General features: G+C 42.9%; 1 protein-coding gene across 1 annotated transcript; it reads right to left on the bottom strand.

Moving 5' to 3' along the window:
- Nucleotides 1–4,928: 4,928 nt before the first annotated feature.
- Nucleotides 4,929–6,715, bottom strand: LOC120897631. Its single transcript, XM_040302643.1, has one exon. The coding sequence runs from the start codon at nucleotides 6,494–6,496 to the stop codon at nucleotides 5,603–5,605; it is 894 nt and encodes a 297-aa protein (XP_040158577.1). The 5' UTR covers nucleotides 6,497–6,715; the 3' UTR covers nucleotides 4,929–5,602.
- Nucleotides 6,716–23,821: the final 17,106 nt, after the last annotated feature.

The raw sequence follows: 23,821 nt of genomic DNA, 5'->3' as shown, positions 1-23,821 counted from the left end.
TAAGATAAAGTATAGATACAAATATTATTATCATTATTATTATTATTATTAGTATTATGATTTATTCCGAAAGTTATCCAGCTGGCATAAGCTTACATAACATACTTATTTCTATAGTTAATGCTAAAAAACAGTGCTAACAAAAACGCATAAAAAAACATAACAAGTTTAACTGTCAATCAACCAAATAAAAATAAAAAACAACATAAACTGTGGAAGCGTCATATTAAGCTATGTAAAAAGGCCCGTAAATTGATTAAGTTTGAGTTCAAGTCGACATTGTTTTCTAGCGAGTTATAGGCACTTATCATTTTTAATAATGTTTCACATGAACAGAGGATGCAGTGATGAGTATACGAGGGACATTTTAAATTGCGGTATTCAGAGAGAGAAAATGCAGAGAGTTTTTGAACCTAGGTACGGACATGGTAAAGTCAAACTGACTGGAATGTTGAATCAATATACAAAATATAGAGTTCATCATCATTTTGAATATAATATACAGGTATTCCCAGATACACGCCATACTCTGTACACGCGATTTCGCTATAAGCGATTTTCTAAATTTGACAGAACTTAGAGTAAATTGTACTGATTTCACACATCAAATGTCAAATGCAACATAAATTCCCTTTTGGTCGAATTTTAAAACCATTTTAAAATGTACAGCATTGTAATCTTTAGTTGAAATCACATCAAATAACAAATTTAGTGGCTAAAACTTACTACTTCAAGATAAATTATTCAAATTTACCTATAATTTTACCGATTATCTCGAAATTCGATTTACGCTAATATTCGAGATACGCTATTGCCTCCGGTGGGCAATAATAGTGTATATCGGGGAATACCTGTACAGTAAGAATTGTTGGAATGTCCTAATTCGTAAATTTATATACAAAACCAGATTAAAATTGTTTGTTTAGCGTTGTGTTCTAGCGTCAATTGATATTGAATTGTATTGTAGTTTTACTGATTTTGAATAGTGTACCGATTCAAAAATTGCTAATAGTAAAAGAACAAAAGCATTGAAAGCATATTCACGTTATTTTTAAATTAACAAATTATTGCATTGTTATTTAAAGAAGGACATTTTCTGAATGCACAGTTTTAGTATTAGGGATTAGCTAGATAAGGTTTAGGTTTAAGTTCATGTTGTATAGCCCTCGAAGTAAACAATATCAATATCAATATCAATTGTGATGAACGACTCGGTTCATTCACGTTCACTTCCAAAAGGTTTAAAATAACCGAAATGTCCACCTCTAGTAGGGTGGAAGGAATTGTGAAAGAAGTGTTCAGTTGCTGAGTTGTTCCACGTTGTGGGTGCATTGAACAGACGTTGACGATGCAAAATAATTTGTTCTATAGTTGGTGTACGATCGGCATTCTATCCAACAGTCGATTTTGATGCATTTTTAGTAGGTGCGTTAACTCGCATTACCGATCACCGACCGTTCATAAATCACTGCATGCTACTGGATCAACCAAATGATGGAGACGCCACGCACCGGAAGATTGAATCTTAATCAACATCAGTATACACGTCATGCTCTTTTTATTTGTCAAGCTCAAATGACAAGAGGAGCTCACGTTGGTTATTAGAAGATATTCTTATCCCGTGTTATCATCTGATATCACCCCCCAAAATGGAAAACCGTAGCCTAGATAACGTTCTCCATCCAGCTTCCCCAAATGTTGAAAAATGAAATAAAAAATAACATGAGATAACAGTTTTTAAACAATTATGCGACAATGGTTTAGCTTTAAAAATGTCGAATTGAGGAACTATGTGTACAATTTTTAGAACACCCCATAACTGCCAAGGTAAAACAGAAAGAGATAAAGTATGTGTTAGCATTAATCAGTTTCTTGGTGCGAAAAACTTTTAGCAAAGACTAAATCCCGATCCAATATTGTAGTACTTCTTCTATTTGGCGTAAAGTCCTACTAGGACATGTTATCCTATACAAGCGTTCGAGTCTTAAGTCAGCACCGCGGGGACAGTCCATATAAGGCATGCATCCATGCCGAGCATGTTATTAAGTCGTATAAGGTCGATCGAGTACTTACGACAAATAATTGATTGCAAATCAATACGAATATTTTGTAGAATTATTTGAATTTAACTTATAAACAGATCACAAGACGCTGATAACCGCTTTGCAACATTTAGATATAGTCAATCCTCGATATCCTTTGTATTTCGAATTCACACACACTGTAACAATAAAATACGTAAACCATGCATTTGATAATTTAACATAAGCATTAAACGACATAAAAGTTTTTGGCAACACTTTTAATAAAATGTTATACCATTCATTTGACTGGCTCTTGAAAAACGAATTCTAGCAAATTTTCAAAACACATCACACACATCCGATCGATCGAAGAGTTAAAACTTTAGCAAGTGCGACTCTAGAATACGTTGATAAAATTAAAAACAAATAACGAACCAGATAAATGCTACACGAGCCCAGCACCAGAACAAACACAAACCGTATGTTCAAGCAGAGTTGCGATCGTGTTGTTTACATGGAACGTTACCTAACCCCATTTAACAGCAACTTAGGGTTTACTGATCCAACTTGTGTTTGTTATTTGTGCGAATAATGAACTAGATCTTGAAAGGAATAAACGTTATCTTACGTTATGAATCATAACTTGCGCAGATGTTAATGAATTGATTGCTGAATTACGTCGGAATTAACGCAAATAAATACTATATTACAAAATGCAATGGTAAATTATTGAGTGAAGTTGAATTAATTTACAAATGTTCAAACCACCAGGCAAGGCATATGACAAATGATACACCAATCATATGAATGTTGAAAGAACAGCAACAACTTTGTACGATAATTACATGATTGCTCTTGTTTTTGTTTTTTCGTTGGTTCATGGTAATCCAATGCAATCTAAAATGAAGCGTACCTCGTTGCCAGGACAGGGCAAAAAATCATCGTATAAGAAATCGCCCAAATGTATGCAATCTTCCTGCGAGCAGCAAAGCAGTGTCGTGAGCTTTTCTTTTTCGAACTTCTTCTTGAGGCTGTTGTCTAGTTTTCAGAGACAGCTTGCCAGCTTGCATGCTGCTTTGTGAGTACTTTGATTTTTTATTCACGGTCAAAGTACTTACGTTATCATTCGTAGGACTGGGAGGACAAGGGCAAAAGTTTTGTCGACTCGTACCATAATGAGCTCATAAGCGATTCTGTTGCATCTTCGTGCGGCGCTATAAGACGTTAGATTCGTCGAACTAGTGGTGAAAGTCAGACTCTCTAGTCTACGTTTACGAGCTCGCGAGATAAACTTCTCCCCTGCAAGTTATGCAATAACGGCACGATTATCCTTCATTTTTATGTAACTGAAAATTTGGCACTTTACTTACATCTGGCTTGTTGTTGTTGCCAGCTTGTTACTTTAGATTTTGAGCTTAATTAAATTGCTCAAGTTTGCTTTGAGTCTGCCATCATCAAACATTGGTATTCCAGTATTCTGAGAAGATTTCGCATACGTGGAGCATATCTGAATTCATGCTTAGTTTTTCGTTGTATGAACGCTATGGAAACCAGATGAAATTTGCCAAATATGTGGCAGATAATCGTCTGGATGTTAATGTAGCTCATAGGTTGAAGATATGAACGCTGAATACAAAAAAAAAAAGATAAAATTATGATGATGGTAGCCTACAGTTTAAAGTTTGGATTAGTATGAGCCATCTTTCTCTCCTGTGAGGCAAACGTAATTTTTGAATAATCTCTCTCGCAGAATTCTCTTTATTGATATCAAACGTTGTAACGCGTTTACTTTATATGATCTCATCGAAGAATAACAGCTCTTTGGGGTCTGTAGACAGTAAATATGAACAGAAACAATCTGCACTGCGACATCTTAGTTAGATGTTTAATTATGACTTTAAGCGATGTGATGTTGGAATAGTTTTAGAATAGAATATGATGTGATGTTGTAATAGAACGAACAGAAGCTTTTTAGGTTGCTAAAGTGATAATAATTTTGGATTGCTAGCGGATATAGTTCAAAATCAGCATTTCGCTAGTTGCCAAGTAAAAATAATAATAAAAATAAGGGATTACAAAAAATTAGTATTTTTTAAACTCATTAGCGATAATGTAATTGAATTCAAGTTTAGTCCATATACCATGTTACATAAATTACAATTCATATACCAAAGTCTAATGAAATGTAATTTATGAATCCACAAATGGGGCCTATTTACACTAACATCAATGCTCCTAGCGATCCACCACAAACCGTGGCTAGTTAACATGTCACTAAAATACATCTGGAACAAGACGGCAGCTGACGCAGGGAACGCACACGATCTGGTTGGAACACGCAATGTTCACATTTGGGAAAAGTACATGCGAACGCTAGCTGGCCCTGTGGGTTTAAGTTCCCGACCCTGGCCTCCCACATGCAGGCTGGGCCTTGGAAGTGAGTGGAATGTTTCAAATGAAAATCCGTTCTGGCAGCAGCTTGCTGGCGTAGGCTGGCGAATCGCGGGAAACATGCGACCGTATGATGGGTATGGGTTTTTCTCCACTCGCTCGGTGCTCTACTTTCCCCTTGGCGACCTCATGTGGCGGTCGGTGCGAATTCGGTACGCTCGATGCTAAAGGGCCACCGTAATCATGCAACCGTGCGAAACAGTTTGCTTCTCTCCATCCCCGGGGAGAAGCTGCAATTTATCCAAAGAAGAAAAGCAACGGGAACGATAAACGCCATCGGGTTTGCGGAACGAATGAGCGCGAACTCGGTACTGGTGCGGGTTTTATTGCACTGCCTTAGGAAGCAGCCTGTGTGCAGTGGAGAGTTCGTATGTGCAAATCGGTCTGAATTAGCATGGTGTTTGAGTGACGCTTTCTCACGGTAACCGATAAAGAACGCAAAGTCGGGTAGGGTTATTTTTGGAAATAATTTGAGCTTTTATTTCTTCGTTCTTCGCTTTCGGTTTGTGGTGATCTGGATGGCTTGGGATCGGGCTCGGGCTTCGGAACCCTTTTCCAGAGGCCCATCGAAACGGTTCCACTATCGGGGATTTGCCTGCACGGTAGGGTATGTTGCGGAAAAGTACACAAATTTCACGAAAGGCAAGCGTTAAAGTGCAGCAACGAACGCAACAACGGTTCGTGCTGTGGGTAGAATAGAAATTAGATTGGCGCTAAGGAAACAATATAGTACAAAAGAAAGATCGTGTGTGAAAATTGATAAGCGTAAACGTAAGGGGAAGAGTGAGAGACAGAGCAAGACAACAAAGGGATAGAGCTAGCGGAAGGTGAGTGAGACAGAGAGCCATACGGGCGGCAAGCGGGCCGCGGAATGGCCGGAATGGACATCGCGCAGGCACCACTTTCCGCTGGCTTTGGTTCGATGGCGAGCCCCATCCCGTTCGCCTCATGGCTCCTGCGAGGCGTGCTCCTCGCCCTAACAACCTTGACCTCCTAACAATCGAACGCAAACTTTAACACCTTCACTTGACGCTAAATAAATTAAATAAATAATGTTCATGATGGTGGTGGTGGTTGTGGTGGTGGTGATGTGGTTTGGTGTGATTTGGAGCATCTGTCGGTGGCATTTAGGGCTTCTGGCCGCTGTACGCGACGTCCTGCGCGTCCTGGATCGAACGTCCCCAGCCGCCATGGCCGGAGCTGGCGCTGTATCCACCGACCTCACCGCCTCCGTACGAGCCGCCGAGCGAGTAGGCATCGCCGTGGCTGGACGTGTGGCTGGTGGAGTGGTGCGGGTGAGCGACGACCTCGTACGTGACGTGCTTCTCTTGCGACAGCAGCTTCTTGAGCCCGATGATGGCGGACAGCACGAGCGCGATCTTGCCGATGAGCAGAGCCTTGCCGGCGATCAGGGCGATCGCACCGAGCAGCAGCGGCAGCAGGGCGGCGGCCTTCAGCGCAACGGCGAGCAGCAGCGGGCCCAGGATCTTGGCGGCCTTCTTCTTCTTGCCACGAGCCTCACCACCGGCCGGTCCCTCCGACTTTTCCTCATCGTCCGAATCGGCGGCGAGCAGGTTCTCCGAGACGTCCTCGAGGGCGCGGCCGGTCGAGGTCACGGCATTGACGATGTCCGCGCCCTTCAGGTCGACCTTGATGGTGTGCGTGGCGAGGAAGGACTGGACGCGGGACAGCAGCAGCGACTCGAGCGACTCATCGCCGCTGAGCGCACGGGGAGCACCCTCGGTTTCGGGCACGCCGGGAGTCTTGACCACGGTCACGCCGTCGGTCAGGGCGAACACGCTGCGCTTGGCCACGACACGATCGATGAAGCTGAACAGCTTGTACTTGACGCAAGACACCGAGTCGGACGACAGGCACTCCTTGTAGATGCTGCCGACCAGGTCGCTCTCGCCACCGCCGATCGCATTGCGGGACGAACGGCCCGAATCTTCGGCCGGCAGGGCCACGGTCACGGCTAGGACTAAGCACAGCACACCGGCTACCTTGTAGGTGAAGGCCATCTCGCTGCTGGATCGATTACACACTCAACACACGCAGGAACAAGAAAACAACACACTCTCTCACACAGACACGGGCTGTCACAGGGCACGTGAAGCACGGCGGGGGGACACGGGATCCTTTCGTATGTGTTTTTTTTTCGACAAACAGACACGCTTCTGTCCAAAATGCGGAGCGTGGAAAACTCGGAATCTACGATCTCGACCGTGATGCGGGTATGGCGGATCTGTTGCTCTTCGGAACGCTGCACGCTCAATTTATATAAACGTACGTACGCATGTGATACCTGTTTAACCGCCCAACCACACACGGTTCCCCTTGTTCAGCCCCCTACTCTTGCTCCACCTAACGCAGAGGCTGAAGCCCGCCCGGAGGAAACCGAATATTACGAGCGGTTTGTGGGGAGCCGTTTTTCTCCGTTCCTTTCTACGCCAAGCGGCGCGTGTACCCCGGTCGGAGGGAGGTTCGTCGTTTTCGCCCGTGTTTCTTTCGTTCTTTCTCCGTCCTTTCTCCATGGCGGCCGGGCGATCGGGCCCGCGCTTGCACCGTTCGCCCGGTCTCGCTTCCGCACGGGCTGCGAGGTTGAACGTTCACTCGATTACAGTTCATTTTGAGCGGCAACTGGCCACCCATCCCAGCGGATCGGCCTCGTGCGGGAAGGGTGCGCGCGTTCCACATACACTAACCTCCTCATTTTCCATCCATTCCGCGCCTTGCCGTTCGGCCGTGCCTCCCACCGAGCAGCTCGACTCGCGTGTGTTCGGGTGGGGAAGGAAAGCATCAATTTTCCCAGCGATTCCCACCACCATCGCACCACGAACCCAAAGGAACTTTCATTCATCTGCATCTTCTGGTGATGCTAGGCTTGCACGATATGCTCACACTCAGCTGCAGGCAAATCCGTCTGCCGTCCCGCTCTGGCTTTCCCATCGCAGGCGTTTGCATCTCGTGTTTGCGTTTGTTTTCGCTCCTTTTCTTCAACCACAAACACATTTAATCTCGCGTCATGACCCGTGCCAACCCGTGCGCGCTCCATCGACCGATCATTTCTCTCAATGTCGGGTGTTTCTAATGCTTCGTGGGGATTTTTTTTTGTTGGATCTACTTTTCTCACTTGGGGTTTGGCTGTCCATTTCAAATGTTTCAGTTCAGCTCGTGCACTTGCTGTGAGCATGATATGTGCACTTGTGGCATGAACCTCACATTCGTGGATTGACCGTTCCGGTGTCTGCGGAAGTTTTGTTGCTGTGGCGTCTGCGATCTGTTTTGCACACAATATTCAGCTGCTTCCGTAGCGTGCCTTAGGGAGATTATTTTGCAGGAATTGTTTACATGTAGAATTAATTGTTTACACAGTTTCCCGGTGCTGTTTTTGTGGATCTATACCACTCATACTCAAAGAAGTACACAACAACATAATTCTACAATTGCACTGCCAATTCGTTGATGAGTAGAACTCATGAAAGTCGCGTATGTAAACAGTACGAGGAAAAGATTCGAGCGAAGCAAAATTCTCAGTAGTTATAAAAGGGAATTAGAGCTTAGATTGAATTACAGCTAATTGTGAATTAAAGTTGTTGAATGCACTTGTGTTTTACTGTATAGCACAACAATAATCCATTGCAAGTAGGACAACATGGCACCTCAACAACATAGTAACTGAAAATTCAAAAATTTAAGTAAAAATGCCCGAAAAAATGAGGTTAGTTGGTTTTCGGGTGCAATTTTTCATGTTTTTTGTAACCTGTCTAACACGTCCAATTTGGCTAGCTTTTAATCTAACACGGATTCATCCGCTTAGTGGGCGCTAGAAGTATACCCTAATTGATGCTGTTCCCTTTGCAAGAGGATTACTCGCAACGGCTTCCTTTAAGCGGACAGAATAATACGCCCCGGTACATCCTGCAAGGCCAATTACGTCACTTTACGCTGACGCTTTAATGCTCGCTCGACAAGAGAAACTGTGCTAAAATATGATCATAAATAAATTACACTGCTGCTCATCCGAGCGTGGAAGGAATTCGGTGCAATACCGGAGTAACAAGGATAACAAAATTCTAATTACAAGCACACGTTATGAAGAAGCGCTACAGTAGGATCAACCGGGTAGGGGTGGGTTTTCTGTTGCGATTAGGATATAATGTAGCGGCTTTTGATGAATGAAGAATGGTGCTCCTTCTGCTGACCAAACATTGCGAGAAGTATGCAAAACATCAGTCCACGATGGTGAAGGAACAATTTTGGGTAGGGGATTGTATGGTTTCGGTATTTTGTTTTGGCATGATACAAATGTTTCACTCGCCCAACATTGGCAAAGCAGCTCACTGTGCTGTGCACTGTGAGAAAAAAGTTAAAAAAGCGTTGAATGAAATATAACCCACTGTTTGTAAAAAAATAAGATTGATGCTACCCTAGGAACGTGGGTAGGTTCTAACAATGTGAAAAAAGGAAATATAACCAATTGCAGCACGTGCTCCTTAAGATATTTGGATATGCACACCTTCCCATTTGCATAGTTTGTTGCTGCATTCTTGACTTTGAATCCAAGCTTCGGGGGCCAACACTTTCATTTACCTATTGCAGGTCCTTGACCCGGCCCGGTCTGATTCCGTTTGCTTATCCATCGGCATCGCCGAAGCGAAGAGAAATGTTAGTAAAAGCCAACTAGATGGGCGGGAAGGTTTTATCGATCAGCAGTCGCTGCTCCCAGTGCCTGCTCCCAGGTTAGAAAACCGAATTAACACACATACCCATTCGCCGGCTTCGAGAGGCTTCAGAGTCCGATTCCTTCCGTGCGATTGGAAGATTTTCTCGGGCGCTGCATGGCCTGGCGAAAGAGAAAGTTGTTTTTAAGTACCGTGCTGGGTGCGTAATTTTCCGCATTTTACTGTGTCATCACTTCATTAGACGGCGCGGCTTGTTTTGGGAGTATCGGGATTAGGTTAGGTACGGTCGTGCCGAGCACATCGGTTGTTTGTGTGTGATTTTTTTCTTTCATCGGAACACTGTAAGGCACAGTTCGGTCGAATCGGTATATCGTTGATTTGCTGCGTCGCAGAAAGGTATTTTTAGCCTTTTATGTGCTATCTCAATCTCTCCGCATTGAATTGTGGGGAGGACAGAACCATAAGTTTGTAAATTGGAGCGCTTAGCTGGCATTTTTTGTTATTCAATCCTACCTGGAAAAGGTTAGCGGAAAGATTCTTCAAATCTTCAACGCCCTCGTTATTGTTTTCCAATTTGGTTGTGTGAACTTGATGAACATAAAAACTGCAATCTTCCTCAAAGTGCCGTTCAAAAAACGGCGGCATTTGCGTAAGTGGACGACAAAAAATCAGACGACCAATCAAAGTAAAGGCGGAGATGGCGCAGACAACAACTAAAAAAGAGCGTAGAAAACATGGACACTAAATGTAGTGCCTTTCTAATGATTTCGTAGATACACCATTGAATGTTTCTTTCACCTCGCCAGCACACATTCCATGTCGCTCGCACGGAAACGCACGGTCCGTCAATCCGTTCTCGAGTTGCCTTTCCACAGCTGCTGCCCCTGTCCGTTCGTACTGTGAGGGATCGCTGACGAAATCTGACCGTTTGGATCTCTTGACCTACAAAGCCGTCCCTACGGCCACGAGCGGGACGGCCCGCCCCGCAGCCGTATGCGGGCCAAGTGGATAATGATGGGTGATGGGGATCTCGTAACAATGAGATGCGCCATGGACGGTTCCTTCTTCGCCGCAACCCGGAAAGGGCCGATGAAAACGGGGCGGAAGGCGTTTCCCGTAGTTGGAAAAATGGCCCGAAACGAAACCGTGCCACTCTTGTTGACCGGTACCATGGCTACGGATCTTTGTCAGTTAGCTACCGGAGTTGGGTGAGTTTTTTGTTGTTGCTGTTAAACATCTAGCATCTTCTTGTCCGAGAGATCGTGACGTTCTGGGTGGATTGAAATGTGCCAAAAATGGTGTCCGTATTGAAATTGATTTAGCGTTTGGCACATCGATCGATTTGGGACTTTGAACGTATCGGTTAAAAAAATCGAACGGATTATTTCGATTCAATTTTGCCACATCAATTAGTGAAGGTTCAGCTTAGCGTATACAGTTCGGTGCCGGTCTCGGTCATGATCATGCGACTAAGCTAGACTAATGGCACGAAATTAGCACGAATGTAGCCGATAGCTTACTTTCCGAAAGCCATCACTACGCTCGAAGCCGCTCACAGCTTTCCATTCCTTAAACCGCAGCCCCAGTCGGTAGGGGAGTATCGGGCGTCTGCCTGGGGGGACGTTTCCTCCGAAGGCAACTGGCCGACAGCACATTGCTCATTGAACTTGAACTTTGTTGGCGCTAGCGGTAGGTCTTTCTCGATTATTTGCCTTTACCGTGTGCCGTGTGCTTTCCATGCTCTGCAGTAAAACTGCAGCAACAGGAAACACGATCTGCCGGCGGTCGATCGACCCTTCAACAGAACCACTTTCCATTGCATGTAGCGACACTACACAACCGCACATTGAGCAGTCATAACCACCAGGCGGCGGTGAGGGCGATGAAAAAAAAAATGAGGGGAAAAAATACGACTAGTACATTGACCGCTTGCCCGCTTGGTCAAAGTGAAAATGAAACATTTGCGCCGGTCACATGTCACACACGGTGAAGCCGGTGAGGTTCACGTTGCTGCCGAGGGAAAGTGTTGCTTCGGTCGTGTTTGCGTGTAGTCCAATAAAAGTGACGCTAGTTATAAAAGTAAGGATAAAGACCAAATTACCTCCATGGTACTATGATCAACGGACTGTTCAAAGTGTCGTTTGCAGCGAGCCGAGGTCTTGGCGTGAGTTCCAAATGCTTGGAGGACAAACGGAAGGGTGATAACAGCTTGTATTGCGTCACCCACGTGCAACGTTGCTTTCGGATCTTGGCAATTGGACATTCCTTGACCGTAGGCAGAGACCAGTCCGGTTCCCACAGGTCAGAGCGTTTTGACTCTAATTAGCTTGAACGTTAGTTTCCGTTTTAGGCTGATGGTCAATTACGACCTGCAAGTAATACCATGTGAACCAAAGCGAAATGATTAGAAGGTACGGTTGTGTTCATCAAGTTGCTTTGAGTAGGAATGGAATAACTGCTGACTGATTGATAAACTAAACCTGCTGGTAAATTAATGATAAGGAAATTTTCCAAGTTTTTTTCAGTGTTTTTAGAATTTTTTCTAAGAATATTATATCTCAATAAACTTATGCTCAGTTCTGAGCATGAATGATTAATGCATTATCTATAACCATCCCATTGAACAAACAAATGTAAAAAAAACAAGGAGAGGAAAAATCAAAAGAGTAAGACATTTGTCAACCATCGTCAATGGAAAGAAACTCATTTCATCCTACTAGAATACGCCGGATCCGATGACGCCAATACTCGTTGTACAAGGCTTTGAATAGAGTGTTTTTTTTTATATCAGGAGCTTGTAACTTACAATATAAGACCAAGTCCAAGAAGATGTATAGTAGTTACAGTAATTCTCGTGGAAGAGTATCCCTAGTAAAGGTTATCTGAAAGAATGAAATGTGGATTATGAAGTAATTTTTAAACAATATTTTTTCAGCGGCTTAATTTAAGTTGAAGTTGATTATGATGATCATAATTTTTAATTAATAGGCTACACTTTCTCTTGTATTTTCTTCAAATTTCAACTTAAAATTTGCCTAGAAAGCGGAACTAAAATAGTCATGTTTGCTAATCACTTTACAGTGAATATAAAAAGAGATGAAAATGCTATTAACAAAAACAAGATAAGTCTAATGAAAGCACGCACCACGCACGCAGTGATGATGTCGTATTAAAAATCATAAGAAAATGATACCTGATTCGCTAAGGTTGCCGAACTCGTTCACTAAACCCCGGACAAACCGTCACGGCCAGCGCAGTTGCCGTTTGTGCGAGCGGTATTAATTTGCTATAAATTAAATAACTTGCTGCCGCTTTCATTTTAACGCTCATTCTGCTGCAGTTTAAAGATGCGGTACTGTGTACCGTTGGGGAAGTTGGGTGTGCGTGGTTCATGTTTCGCTTTGCTCAGCGAAGAAAATGCCCAAATTTTCCGACCCGTGCCGAGCAGTCTTTCACTTGATCCCCATGGATGGGGCACCTTTCGCGGCGCAAGCTGGAAGCAGAAATTAAGAAGAAATTTGGGCAAAACATACGCACATGGTTTATGAGTCGGAACCGTATCGGAACGGGTCGACGAGAGCAAAAGAAATGGAGCTCGCGGCCAACGGTGGCAAACAGCAAAGCCAGCCAAAAAAAGGAAGCATCACAATAATAATAGCAATCCGCGATGTATGGCCTCTCGCGAAAGTGGCCGAAAAATTTCATTATCTGCATCCATTTGCAGCAAACGTGTGAGTGTGGATAATGATGTTTCTTTTCGTGTGTATCTTTTCGCTCATACATCCGCACATCACATGATTGCCATTGTTTTTGGTTTGTTTACTTCCGTTCATGCCGTACATCCCCCTCTGATGGCTGGAGGAACGACAAACCGCACGTTGACCGATGGTCTGCGCGGTCGGTACTGAAGTGGCCACCGTATCGGTGTCAAAATAGTTATCGTACCCCCTGTTGATGTATGCCTGTAAAATTGGGCACATTGGTGAAAATAGGCACACGAATTTGGTCTTACACTGCCGGCCGCCGGATGGACGGATGTTTTTCACCGCTCTTTGCGCGATTGTGCGAAAATTGAGCCTGAACAAAAAATAATCAAACACTCACCCCGAAAATTGACAGAAAGCTGCTACTTTTACCAGAGAAGGTGTGATGAGCTAGAGTTTTACATTGATTGTTGTAGGTTTTTTTATAGGGTATTTTTGTGCGTCGGTGTGTCGAAATGGGAAATGTTTCTATTTTGACCTGAGGTAACTGTTGGAAGTGTTCAGAAATGGGTGAAAAGATTCATTGAGGTATTTGCTTTGCATGAATAAGTTTGCTCTCCTTACGAAAAGAGTGTAAGTTTTAACAATTTTGGTCACGAAATGCATTTAAGAATTGTATCGAAATCTCGTTCAAGAAAGAATGTAGTTGTTTTGAAATTGCCTGCGATACGGCAGTAAATATGCCTGAAATGTTCAATAATACACATGAAATATTGAGTAAACGCTCTTCTAAAAACTATACACAATAATGACCGTGTTTATAGAAGGACTTACATGGATTTCTCTTCCTTACCTATAGTGACCCTGAATACCTATAGTGACCCTGTATGTTGGTAGGATTCAGATCCTTTGCGATTGAGGCAGTCTAAGATCGTCTACATTTGTTACGTCAAGATTACAGATCCTATTTGCATTGTAAATCGAGGGTAGTTTTTAGATTAAAAAATAATGATTCATTTTCCGAATTAAACAAAAAAAGTAATAGCAAATTGAAAAGTTTATCAAAAGCATACAAAATAAAATATTTTTGAATACTCTTCTTCTTATTATTAGGCTTGCATGTACCAGTAACGGACTTCCGCAACTTATGGATACTCTATAAGAAAATAGTCAGTGCTATGTAAATTCTATAAACAAAAATCTTAAAAAATGTTATAATAATTTAATAAATCAAATCCAAAATAAAAAAAATAAATTGTGTTGTTTAATAATTGTTATCTGTTATTTTAAAATTCAACAGAGCAAAAGTGGCCCTTTTGACACGATCTCAGTTTCTAATATCTTAAATTAGTACAATCTTGTCAAGTCGATAAAAGACGCACAGAACGTATACAATTTAGAAACGCAGATCGTAACATGTCAGGCTCCGAACGATCACAGGCAGCATTGAATTCACGACACGTTACAAGAAAAGGATCGTTAAATAACGGTCTAACACGGAGCGATCTTGGCGGAACGTAGAGGTTAAACCCAGAAAGTAGTGCCGGCGTAGGTGGATTTTTATACAAGCGGATTGAGCTTACTAGAGTTTCCTTTAAGTGGACTGAGTGACCTAGCTAAATCTCCACATGTTAAGGGCCCCGAGTTTGATAAATCAGCGTCAGAGTGCCGATGAGTCGATCGGGTGGTCGAGTATCCCAGCGCTAAACATATGTAAACATATGACGATGTATGCAGATGTACATAGAATCTTTCGGCTGTGATATCTTTTTCGCGCATGTACTAAGCGCTTCGAGCAGATATTTCCCATAGCTATTTATGGATGCTGTATCTTTACAGAGTAAAGAAAGCGACCGTCAGAGTATGAGTATGTTGAAAGCGACGCATGAGTCTTTTTTTGTTTCTATTCTTCTTAATCCATTCGAGCCAATATTTTCGGAACAGATCTTAGTTTGGATAACAAGAGAGTATCCAAATGCAGAGGTATCTCTAATCTGTGAATTAACATCTCTGATATCCTTCTCGCTCGTGTGAATTAACTTCTCAAATCTCCTTCTTGCTCGTGTTGAAAGAAAGGAAGGATATATTTTCCCTATATATATATATATAATTCACTAATTGGCAGTGGAGAGCGACTGATCCTGTAAGATACACTGGTTGAGAGGAATGTATAATCTTTCGGCTATGACCTCTTTTTCGCGCATCTAATGACTAAACACTTGGAGCAGATGTTAGGATATGTTAGGCCGCGGGGCCATGAGGCTTTCTCAAGCTGAGAAAACATTCTCAAGCACTCATTTAGGTTTTTCAAACACTCAAAACATGTTCTCAGATGCGAGCGTACGGCCGTCGTCAGTTTTTCTCACTCCGAGTAACTAATATATCCATTCATTCTTTAGTTAGAAAAAATGAAAACGAATAATAAACGAATAGCTTAATTTCTCACATTTCAGATAGCCAATCGCTGCACCGTCAACTTTCTCAAAGATTCTCAAGTCGATGTTATGCCGATTCTACAGACGTTGAGAAAGCTCTCATAAGTGTTTGAGAAAATGAGCGTTGAGAAACCCCATGGTCCCGCGGCCTTTAAAAGTCGTGTGAGTTAGCGACTTTACCACGGGACCACCTTTTTAAACAAAGATTTTTACAAGTCCTGTTATAGTAGGATGAACAGATCATCGATACTGATAACCGGATCCACTTTTTTTTCAAAATTGTCAAAAATGTTTAGGGTTTTACCATCCTCTGGTTGTTCATAGATCTTGATGATAGGTTTTTTTGTATTTAATTGGTATTATAACCCTTAACTTTAAATCCATTTACACTGTTGTGGACGTGCAAAGAAACGCGTTTACATATGCTAAATTAACGGACATTGTTTTTTTTTGTATCGTTACTTTGCTTTGGTGTATTGATAGGATTTATATAGGATTACATATTAACGCAAGCACACGCAATGCAGATCAGTATGAGTGCGATAAACATTCATCGCGTTTGGCCCTATCAAAATACAACGAATGTTTTGCATCACAAGAAAAGCTCTGTATATTGTTGCATGCCAGTAACATAGCCAAGCGTATGGAAAATTATGCTAAAGAGCAAAGAGCTACTCTAAACATGCCGAGTGTTACTGTATCCTGCACCAGCAGCAACACCATCATCAACATCATCTTCGACCACTCGACCAGCAAAGCAAAGCAGCTGCACAGAACAACAAACATTCGAAAACCTCAGCGGTTTCTCGATACCGGGAAGTGGTACGCAAACATCTCGTACCGCCGGTTTTTATTTTTTTTCTCCCCTTATGCCACTGATTGCAACCAGCCACACGCCCCCGTTTGCGCTGTCGAAGGTATTGGTTTTGGCATCAAATGGCAGGGCAGCGACTGCGTCGGAAGGAAGCATCGCCCCATGCCGAATGAAATCGAATCCATTTTAGATAAGTGCTCCTCTTTTCTGGCATGGAAAACACTTTGCCACACTGACCCAGATAAGCGTTACTGGCAGCCCTTCCCGGCCACTGCCACTTGAAACCTGTACCGGCACCGAGGTACAGAGTTTGGAAAGTCAAATTTTCTTCTTACTGTGTGTGCGGACTCGTTGGAAACGCGAAGCAACGGAACCGGGAAAAATTATGTCATGCAGTGAAGCTACAAGCACAAGGCAGCACGAATCGGACGCGACTCTTGGGATGGATTTGTTATTCAAATAGTTCCGTCCTCGCAACCGTAACGGCGATGCACCAAGAGCGAACAAAAAGACGCTGACTGTTGAATATATTAATGCCATGCCGTGGGCGTCAAACCAGCAGTGGTGCAGGAGCGGAGTTTGGAAGCTTTTCAGAACATTTTTCGTCGGAAAGCTCCGTTAGCTAATCGACGGGTGAACAGTTCTTGGGCTGGTTGTTATCTTGAGCGCCCTATATCAATTTCCCTCTTCCCGTTTTCCTCCATCACCGCCAGCCACTCGACGCACACGGGGAAGGTGGCTTACGGTTTCAGATTCCCAAATTTGAGAACGATCCTTCCAACCGAAGCGATAAAGGAAACGGTTGCATTCCAGCGCTGCAGGCGTTCATCGGAGCGTTAATTAATGTGGCCATATTTTTAATTCGCGTCTCAGCACACAGGCACATACATACGCACAGAAAGCAATCGCAAGACGAGCGCTCCAGACGAAAAGACTGTTAAGCGGGCCCTCGGGGCCTGACGGGTGATGGTAGATTTTTCCGGTTCTGGTTTCCTGGGGCTGGTTTTCCAATCCATCACGTGATAACTGGTTTTTCGGCAGCAACAGTCTCGAGACAGGCAAGACTGGATGGGATGGGAACGGTCCCTAAGCCAGCGAGATGGTAGCAAATGTGTTCGCCGCGAGCAAGAGTCCGGGTGTGGATTAAGTGGTCGTTGGGATGATTTTGGGGCCAATCGGCCTATTGCGGGCCAATCGACGTGAACGGCCGCATGATAACTCATCCGGTAGAGAATAGTGTGTACGTTTTCCTATGTATTGCATTAATGTGGTCGTGTGTGTGTGTGTGTGTTTACGTACGAGTCTGAATCTGCGAATTTGTTGAACATAGACTTAAGAAAACTAAAAACGGGGGTACTGGGTATCGGGGATACGCCACGAGTGTTTGACGGAAATTGGGGTCAGCTCGGAACAGTTTGATTGTTTTAGTTGTTCCCTTTTATTTTGTTTCTTTCGCTTCAAAAGCGACATAAAATAAGATGAATCCATCCGGCACCTTTTGGATCGGATTTTTCGTGCAGATTATTTTTACAATATCCGCTCCGTGTATCCATTCGGCAGAACTTGATCATTGTTGCTATGGTGGTATGCCAGTCCCGCGGTTTATTTTTGGGAACGGAAATCGATTATGCTGGGAGCGTGATGATGTTATCAACTTTAAATGCCTACGCGAATCGATGCAAATAAGTAATCTGGTAGGCTGCTCTTTCTGCGACTCCCGCAAACTCTGTGATTCTAATCAGTTATGTGTGTCATTCGGTGAATAAAGGATTTGAAGGAAGGGTTATGGCATCATCGAGGCTAAGCGTAATCGATTTGCGTAACAATGATACTGTAGTGAAATGGACAATCTGCTATTAATGATGCGATTATCGCACGATTTCATTGGACAAAATTGTATTCAAATTTTAATCGGGCGTGCTAATCACGTGTTAGAAAAACATATAATCGCCGTTCACCACCATTCCAAGAATCAATGTCAAAGACAACACGTTACGTTACTTGGCATAAAAATATAAAGATTTTTAGAAGGTAGTTTTTAGAACATATTGGATGAAATAACTAGAAGACGGTAATTAGACTGTTTTATTTTATGTTATAACGGAAGACAATATTTGATGTAGTTCAACAGCAGGGATTGTTCAATATAATTTGAATTTGAAATCTGATCTCGTTTGAGAGTTAAATCGTTTACAGGTTGTGCTCACGAAAAAGTATGTCGTCGTGGCATGGCCCGAGCAAAAGTCATTCTCCAAGATGCCCGGTCACTAGTTGCAGCTTTCCTAAGACGTATGGAGCCGAACTCAAACAGGCCTTGTTTCAGCTGGTTCATATAGCCTGTTTTCTTGCGAACTTTCATAAAAATGTATTTTTTAAATGAATAAATATGTATCTTGCGATGTCAGTGTATGCATCGTGCGATGATTTCTAATTATGTTTGTTGTAGAAACATTGCGTACAGCATAGCCATATACATTTTGTGTTTGGTGATTCAAGATTTGATTTAACGTTTATAAAATAATCCTTTTCAGAGTCATTTTTTATCAATGTAAAATATCATTGTCATCAGCTCCAAACAGCTCAAGGATGAGATGTCCAGCAAGTCGATGAGTTTCTAGCAAGTTTTCCAGATCATTGGATTTTGGTGTAGTACATTGTGCTTCTTGCAGGACGTGCACATGTTTGATCTTTGTCATAAGTAACCATTACTTTCGTATCAACCATACAATGTAGTGAACCACACTTCCCAACTGACGCCACCGGAATTGATGGCTGTGTAAGCTCCGTTCGTTGCCTACACGGTCCGTTTGGAAATAGGAAAATGTACCGTGGCTGTGGTGTGGACATGGGGTAACAGGGAGCCAATGGTAACAAGCCGGCGCTTGGTCTCACACTGGCCAATAATTAAGTTCCTCTCGATCGGCTCGATTCTTCCGATGGTTTCGTCTAACCGAGGAGAGTTTGCGGATCCAACGTCCCGTCTGGACGTCTGGAAAACCGGTCGAACAAACGGGGTGGTGTGGGATGGAGCCCGGGGGGAAAAGCCACTCACAGGGTCAGTTGTAGCGGTGGATCTATTGGTCCGCAACATAGCCACACACATGCTCGATAAATACAGCCCACGAGGCAAACAGTTATCGCTGGACCGGTGGCCAGCAGACCTGCCGGCGGGTTTCGCAAACTCTTCGGTTATTGACTTCTGGACTGAATTGAATTTGCCCACATTTGTTTCGTACGTGTGTGTACGTGTGTGTGTGAATTTTGATAATTTCTTACTCGCTTTGCTTTCCTGTTTGCTATGCCTTCTGTTCGCCCTCATTTCGAACTGGAACTTCGAACTTTTGATTGAAACGGTTCCGGGTGGATGCATCGGGTGCAACAGATTCGCGATTCAAGGGATGGCTTTGAATGGAAGGGATTCTGGGAGGTTGGGAAGAGGGCTTATGGTGATTCAGACATAGATGTTGATTGTCAAGGTCGTAAGCGAGCAGGTTTTTGGGGGAAATTTACAATGCATGCTAGTGAACTTAATCCGACAATTTGTGTTGAAGCTGACAGTATGGTGAGAAAGTTGTGAATGAGCTGTAAAGTGAATTATTTACTTATAAGACAATGTCGACTAGCGTTAAAAAAGATGAATGAAAAAGAGCTTTTAGGAATATTAACTGTATTTAAATTAGTACTGTATTGTATTTTGTTAAGAAGTTTATATGAATATGAAATGAAGCTTTAATATATTTCAAATACTATTCTTTAGTCTTTTAGGCTTTTTAGCCTTTTTTGCTTTTCCTACATACACATTTAGTGATGCTGGAGCGGTGATGGTTTCAGATATTTTAATGTATGTATCCATTAATTGAAATCCGTTTGATAAAACTTGAGACTCGAATAAAACATTGAGTGTTTTAAGGAAGTTGTTTACCAATTCCGTTGTCATATTATGGTTGACATAATTACTGGTCCTACCCTTAGATACATTATATATTAATTATGAAAATTAAATCACTACATATCAGCTGTAATGCTTAGTTACAAACAGGACATCCAGTCCAAGGTGCATCAGGAGTCTAACGCCTCCAAGTTGTGGCACCATGTTCTGAACTGGTATCAATCCTTCACTTTCACCATCGACGGCATCCGGTATGCGCAAACATTATACTGTCTCCATCATTTTTCTCATCCACCGTTTGTTGCATTTGTTCGTTGCAACGATGCAGCTGATTGAGCCCGGGCTTAGCTCGAAGACCCGTGAGCTGGGACCCCGGAACAGGGCACGAGCAAATACCTCCACCAACGTCAAGGGAGCGAGAAACGGGCGACCCGGCACAACGGACGCGTCGCTTCGTAATGCGCCGTAATCAACAACATATTCGACTGCAGAAACCGGATCAACCGCGACGTCGTCGTCGTCGTCGTTGGCATGGGGCAATCTTGATCTTTTTTTTCTCTCAGTGAACCCTGTCCCAGCCGGACGCAAAAAAGAGGTTCAATAACCCTTTCGATGCTCGCGGGTGCAGACCACGTGCTGATTACAAATGCGCCACGGAAGCTTCGACCGCTTCGGTGCTGTTGTTGCTGTTGTGGTTGCTGTTGTGTCGTTTTCCGTTATTCCTCCAAAAGCGGATCTTTGCTCTAGGCGGGCCAAGCTGAGGGGTAACTTTCGCTTTTTGCCTCTTCTTGCCCCCTCTTTTCGAACTGCCTGGGTACATGTTGGCGGGGAACAAATAGGCAGGGAATCCGGTGGGAGGATAGTACATTGAACGAGCATACGAACGAACAAGCGTACGAGTAGACGCTGACGAGAGTAAACAATTCGTCGGCAAATCTGTTACTCCAATTTTCTCGGCCAAGCAAATCATACGCTGATGATGCCGTAGCATGCAAACTTTCAGCCAGCGTGTTTTTTTTACCCAGCAATATCCGGTCTGTGCGTGTGTGTGTTAAGAGCGGTAAGGAAATTGTTAGCTAGTGATCGTGTTGATGTCAGTTTCTGTACCAATCGACACTTGGTAAGATCCCGGATATGACCAGTTTGATTGTAAAGTCTCGGTTTTTTGTTGTTGTTTGACTGGTGCGTGGAATTGTTAACCTTACACGACCTTCATTTTGATTGATGCAGTTCTGAATTTTGCAAATTTACCAAAAAGTAATTATAAATTATCGAAGACGATCTATTTCATGATCCATTTAATAGTTTTATCTCAACCTTAATAAATAAAAATAGTTTTACATTGCATGAATATTGAGAAAATTTTGCTAATTGTAAATAATACTATTACAGGGGATTTCAGGGGTTCTCATAGTTGTGGGATACTTCCTTGACTCTTTCTTATTGGAAGTGAATTTCATATGATGGAAATTGGACTCTATGGCACCCTATTTGGATATAGCGTCCAATTCCCATTACATTAATTTCATTTCACGTAAGAAAGACTCAATAAAGTGTCGAACAGCTATGAGAACACCTGGAAAACCTGTAACTTACATTCTAGATGTAATTACATTCCGAATTATAACTCAAATCTGCTCTCAAACACAGCATCGCGCTGGGAGCTTAATAAGACATGGACAATACAACAGGGTGGTATCGAAAAAGAATTGTAAGGCTAGATAGAATGCATAAAATAAGTGCAAGGACGTAGAAAAGTAATGATAAAGCTCCGCAGTTTACATTATTCAAAAGCCCTACAAGTCAACACATATTTGAGCTACAATCGTTACTTCGACGTTGGGATACGCCATCATCAGGCAGCAATAAACAGGCCAACACGAAAAACTCTGGGCTTTCTGTTCATTGATGTAAATGATTAATGATGAGTTACATATGTTTAAGACAGGTGTGGATTCACATATAAACAAAATGATAAATAAAATGATAATAACTTGAGATAATAATAACCTTCATACAATAACTAAAAGAATACAAATCAGATATGTCTAAGGCACTTTGGTTGTTTAAAATGCTTCCGGTACTTGTTGTGATAAAAGCTACATTTTGGAGTAGCTGGTTCGGTTTTCTGCTTCTAGGGCTGGTTAAACAATGTTATGAAAGTCAATCAAACATTTGAACTTTATCTGCTATATTTTCATAAGATATTATTCAAAACAACGAAATATTTAAAGCAACTTGTAATCGTTACTCCAACTATTAGCTAATAACTGTAATTGTCCTGTAACTACCCTGTTTTATTTTTGAATAGTTATTTTATGAAATGAAAGTCTGCGTGTAAGCCAGTAGTCCCCAATCTGTGGTCTGCGTACCACTTGTGGTCCGTGGCATAAACAGGCCCGTGAAAGAATAGATTTGTTTTAATGAATTTCGTATTACAATTAAGATTAAATTTTGAACAGTCTAGAATAAGATTTGAACTTTTTTTTATCAAAAAGCTTTGAACTGAGGCCATACAATATATGTCCTCAATGTGTGTGGGCTGCAGCAAATGTATAAAGTCAAGTAGCTACTAAAAAGGTTGGAAAGCACTAGTTTAAACGACCGAAGCAATAATTAGAAAAGAAGAAGAACAGAATATTTATTTTTATGATATGTAGAACATAACAAAGGGATAGAAATCAAATAACCCCCAAGCAACGATCTGCCCTTAAAGCAGACAATAAGTAGTAGAAGAATTGTACCATAGAAGAAAGGTACTGAACTGAAATAAATCGTCTCCTCAAACAACTGATCCTCAAGACCAGGATGACCCATAAAAGATGGGTCCAACCCTCTCAGACTGAGACATGAGCTTCCTGCTTTCATTTCGCTGCCGCCCAACCACCCAAGGGACATGAAGGCTACGCTCCCGTAAATCAAGAAGATTGCTTCATTCCCGGAACCTTAGCCTCCCCCCTCCCCCACAGTGACGTAAGCCCATTTCCGCACTTCTTAAATTTGGCCGTAAGTATAGAATAAAGAGCACCTTCATGACTGCAGGGCCTTGCACAGAAAAGCTGTTCAAAGGAGGCACACGATAAACAAACGTTTCCGGTTCACTTAAAGTACGGCCGCGCGATAAGAGCCCTGTTTATCGAGACAAACCTGTCGGCGGATTCCGGTTCCCGCGTCGGTTTTATATAGACTGTCCCCTCCTCGAGCGGTTTGCACACGCACAGCACAGGATAGGGCACGTTTCCTTCTCGCTTTCCCACAAGGCAATACATGCTCGCCCAGGACGCAAAAGCGATAAAAGTGCGAAGGTACGGACTGGGCGCAAGGTGAGGTGGCAAAATATACTACGGTACCTTATATGTTTTTCCGTTTCTCATCGAGTGGATAAACGAGCGAAGCATAAAAAAAGCTTCCACGTGCGATTGGAGCGGTCCCTTTCCTCCGTCCAAGCAAAGTCTGTTACGTTTGAAGCCCTTTACAACAGACCTGTACAGCCATCGCGGCTGATCTGACGTAACCGAGCCGACCGAGCGGTGTTTCGATTTCCCTTCCGACACCCGGCACGATCAAAACACTGCTGCTCGGGGATGGAACGCCGGGGGTGGACCCTGATTTGTGATTTCCCACACCGTGCGCTTTCCGATGCAGCAGATGCTGGTGGGGCCTAGGATGGGCTGTGCTGCACGCGAGATAAAGTGCGCGGTTCGATAGCCCTTTGAGGCACGGCGCTGTGTGTGTTTCAAGTCCACGGCTGCGGGTGCGCACTGTTTACTTACGCTTTCAAGTTCAAGTTTGGGTGCCGCTGAAGATGGCAACAATTTG

This window comes from Anopheles arabiensis, chromosome 2 (genome assembly GCF_016920715.1).
Source record: "Anopheles arabiensis isolate DONGOLA chromosome 2, AaraD3, whole genome shotgun sequence".
NCBI classification, from domain to species: Eukaryota; Metazoa; Arthropoda; class Insecta; order Diptera; family Culicidae; genus Anopheles; species Anopheles arabiensis.
This window is presented reverse-complemented; position numbering and strand designations above follow the sequence as displayed.

Bases quoted from the DNA above. Each gene is read 5' to 3' on its own strand.
- LOC120897631 (XM_040302643.1), bottom strand. From the start codon at position 6,496: ATGGCCTTCACCTACAAGGTAGCCGGTGTGCTGTGCTTAGTCCTAGCC.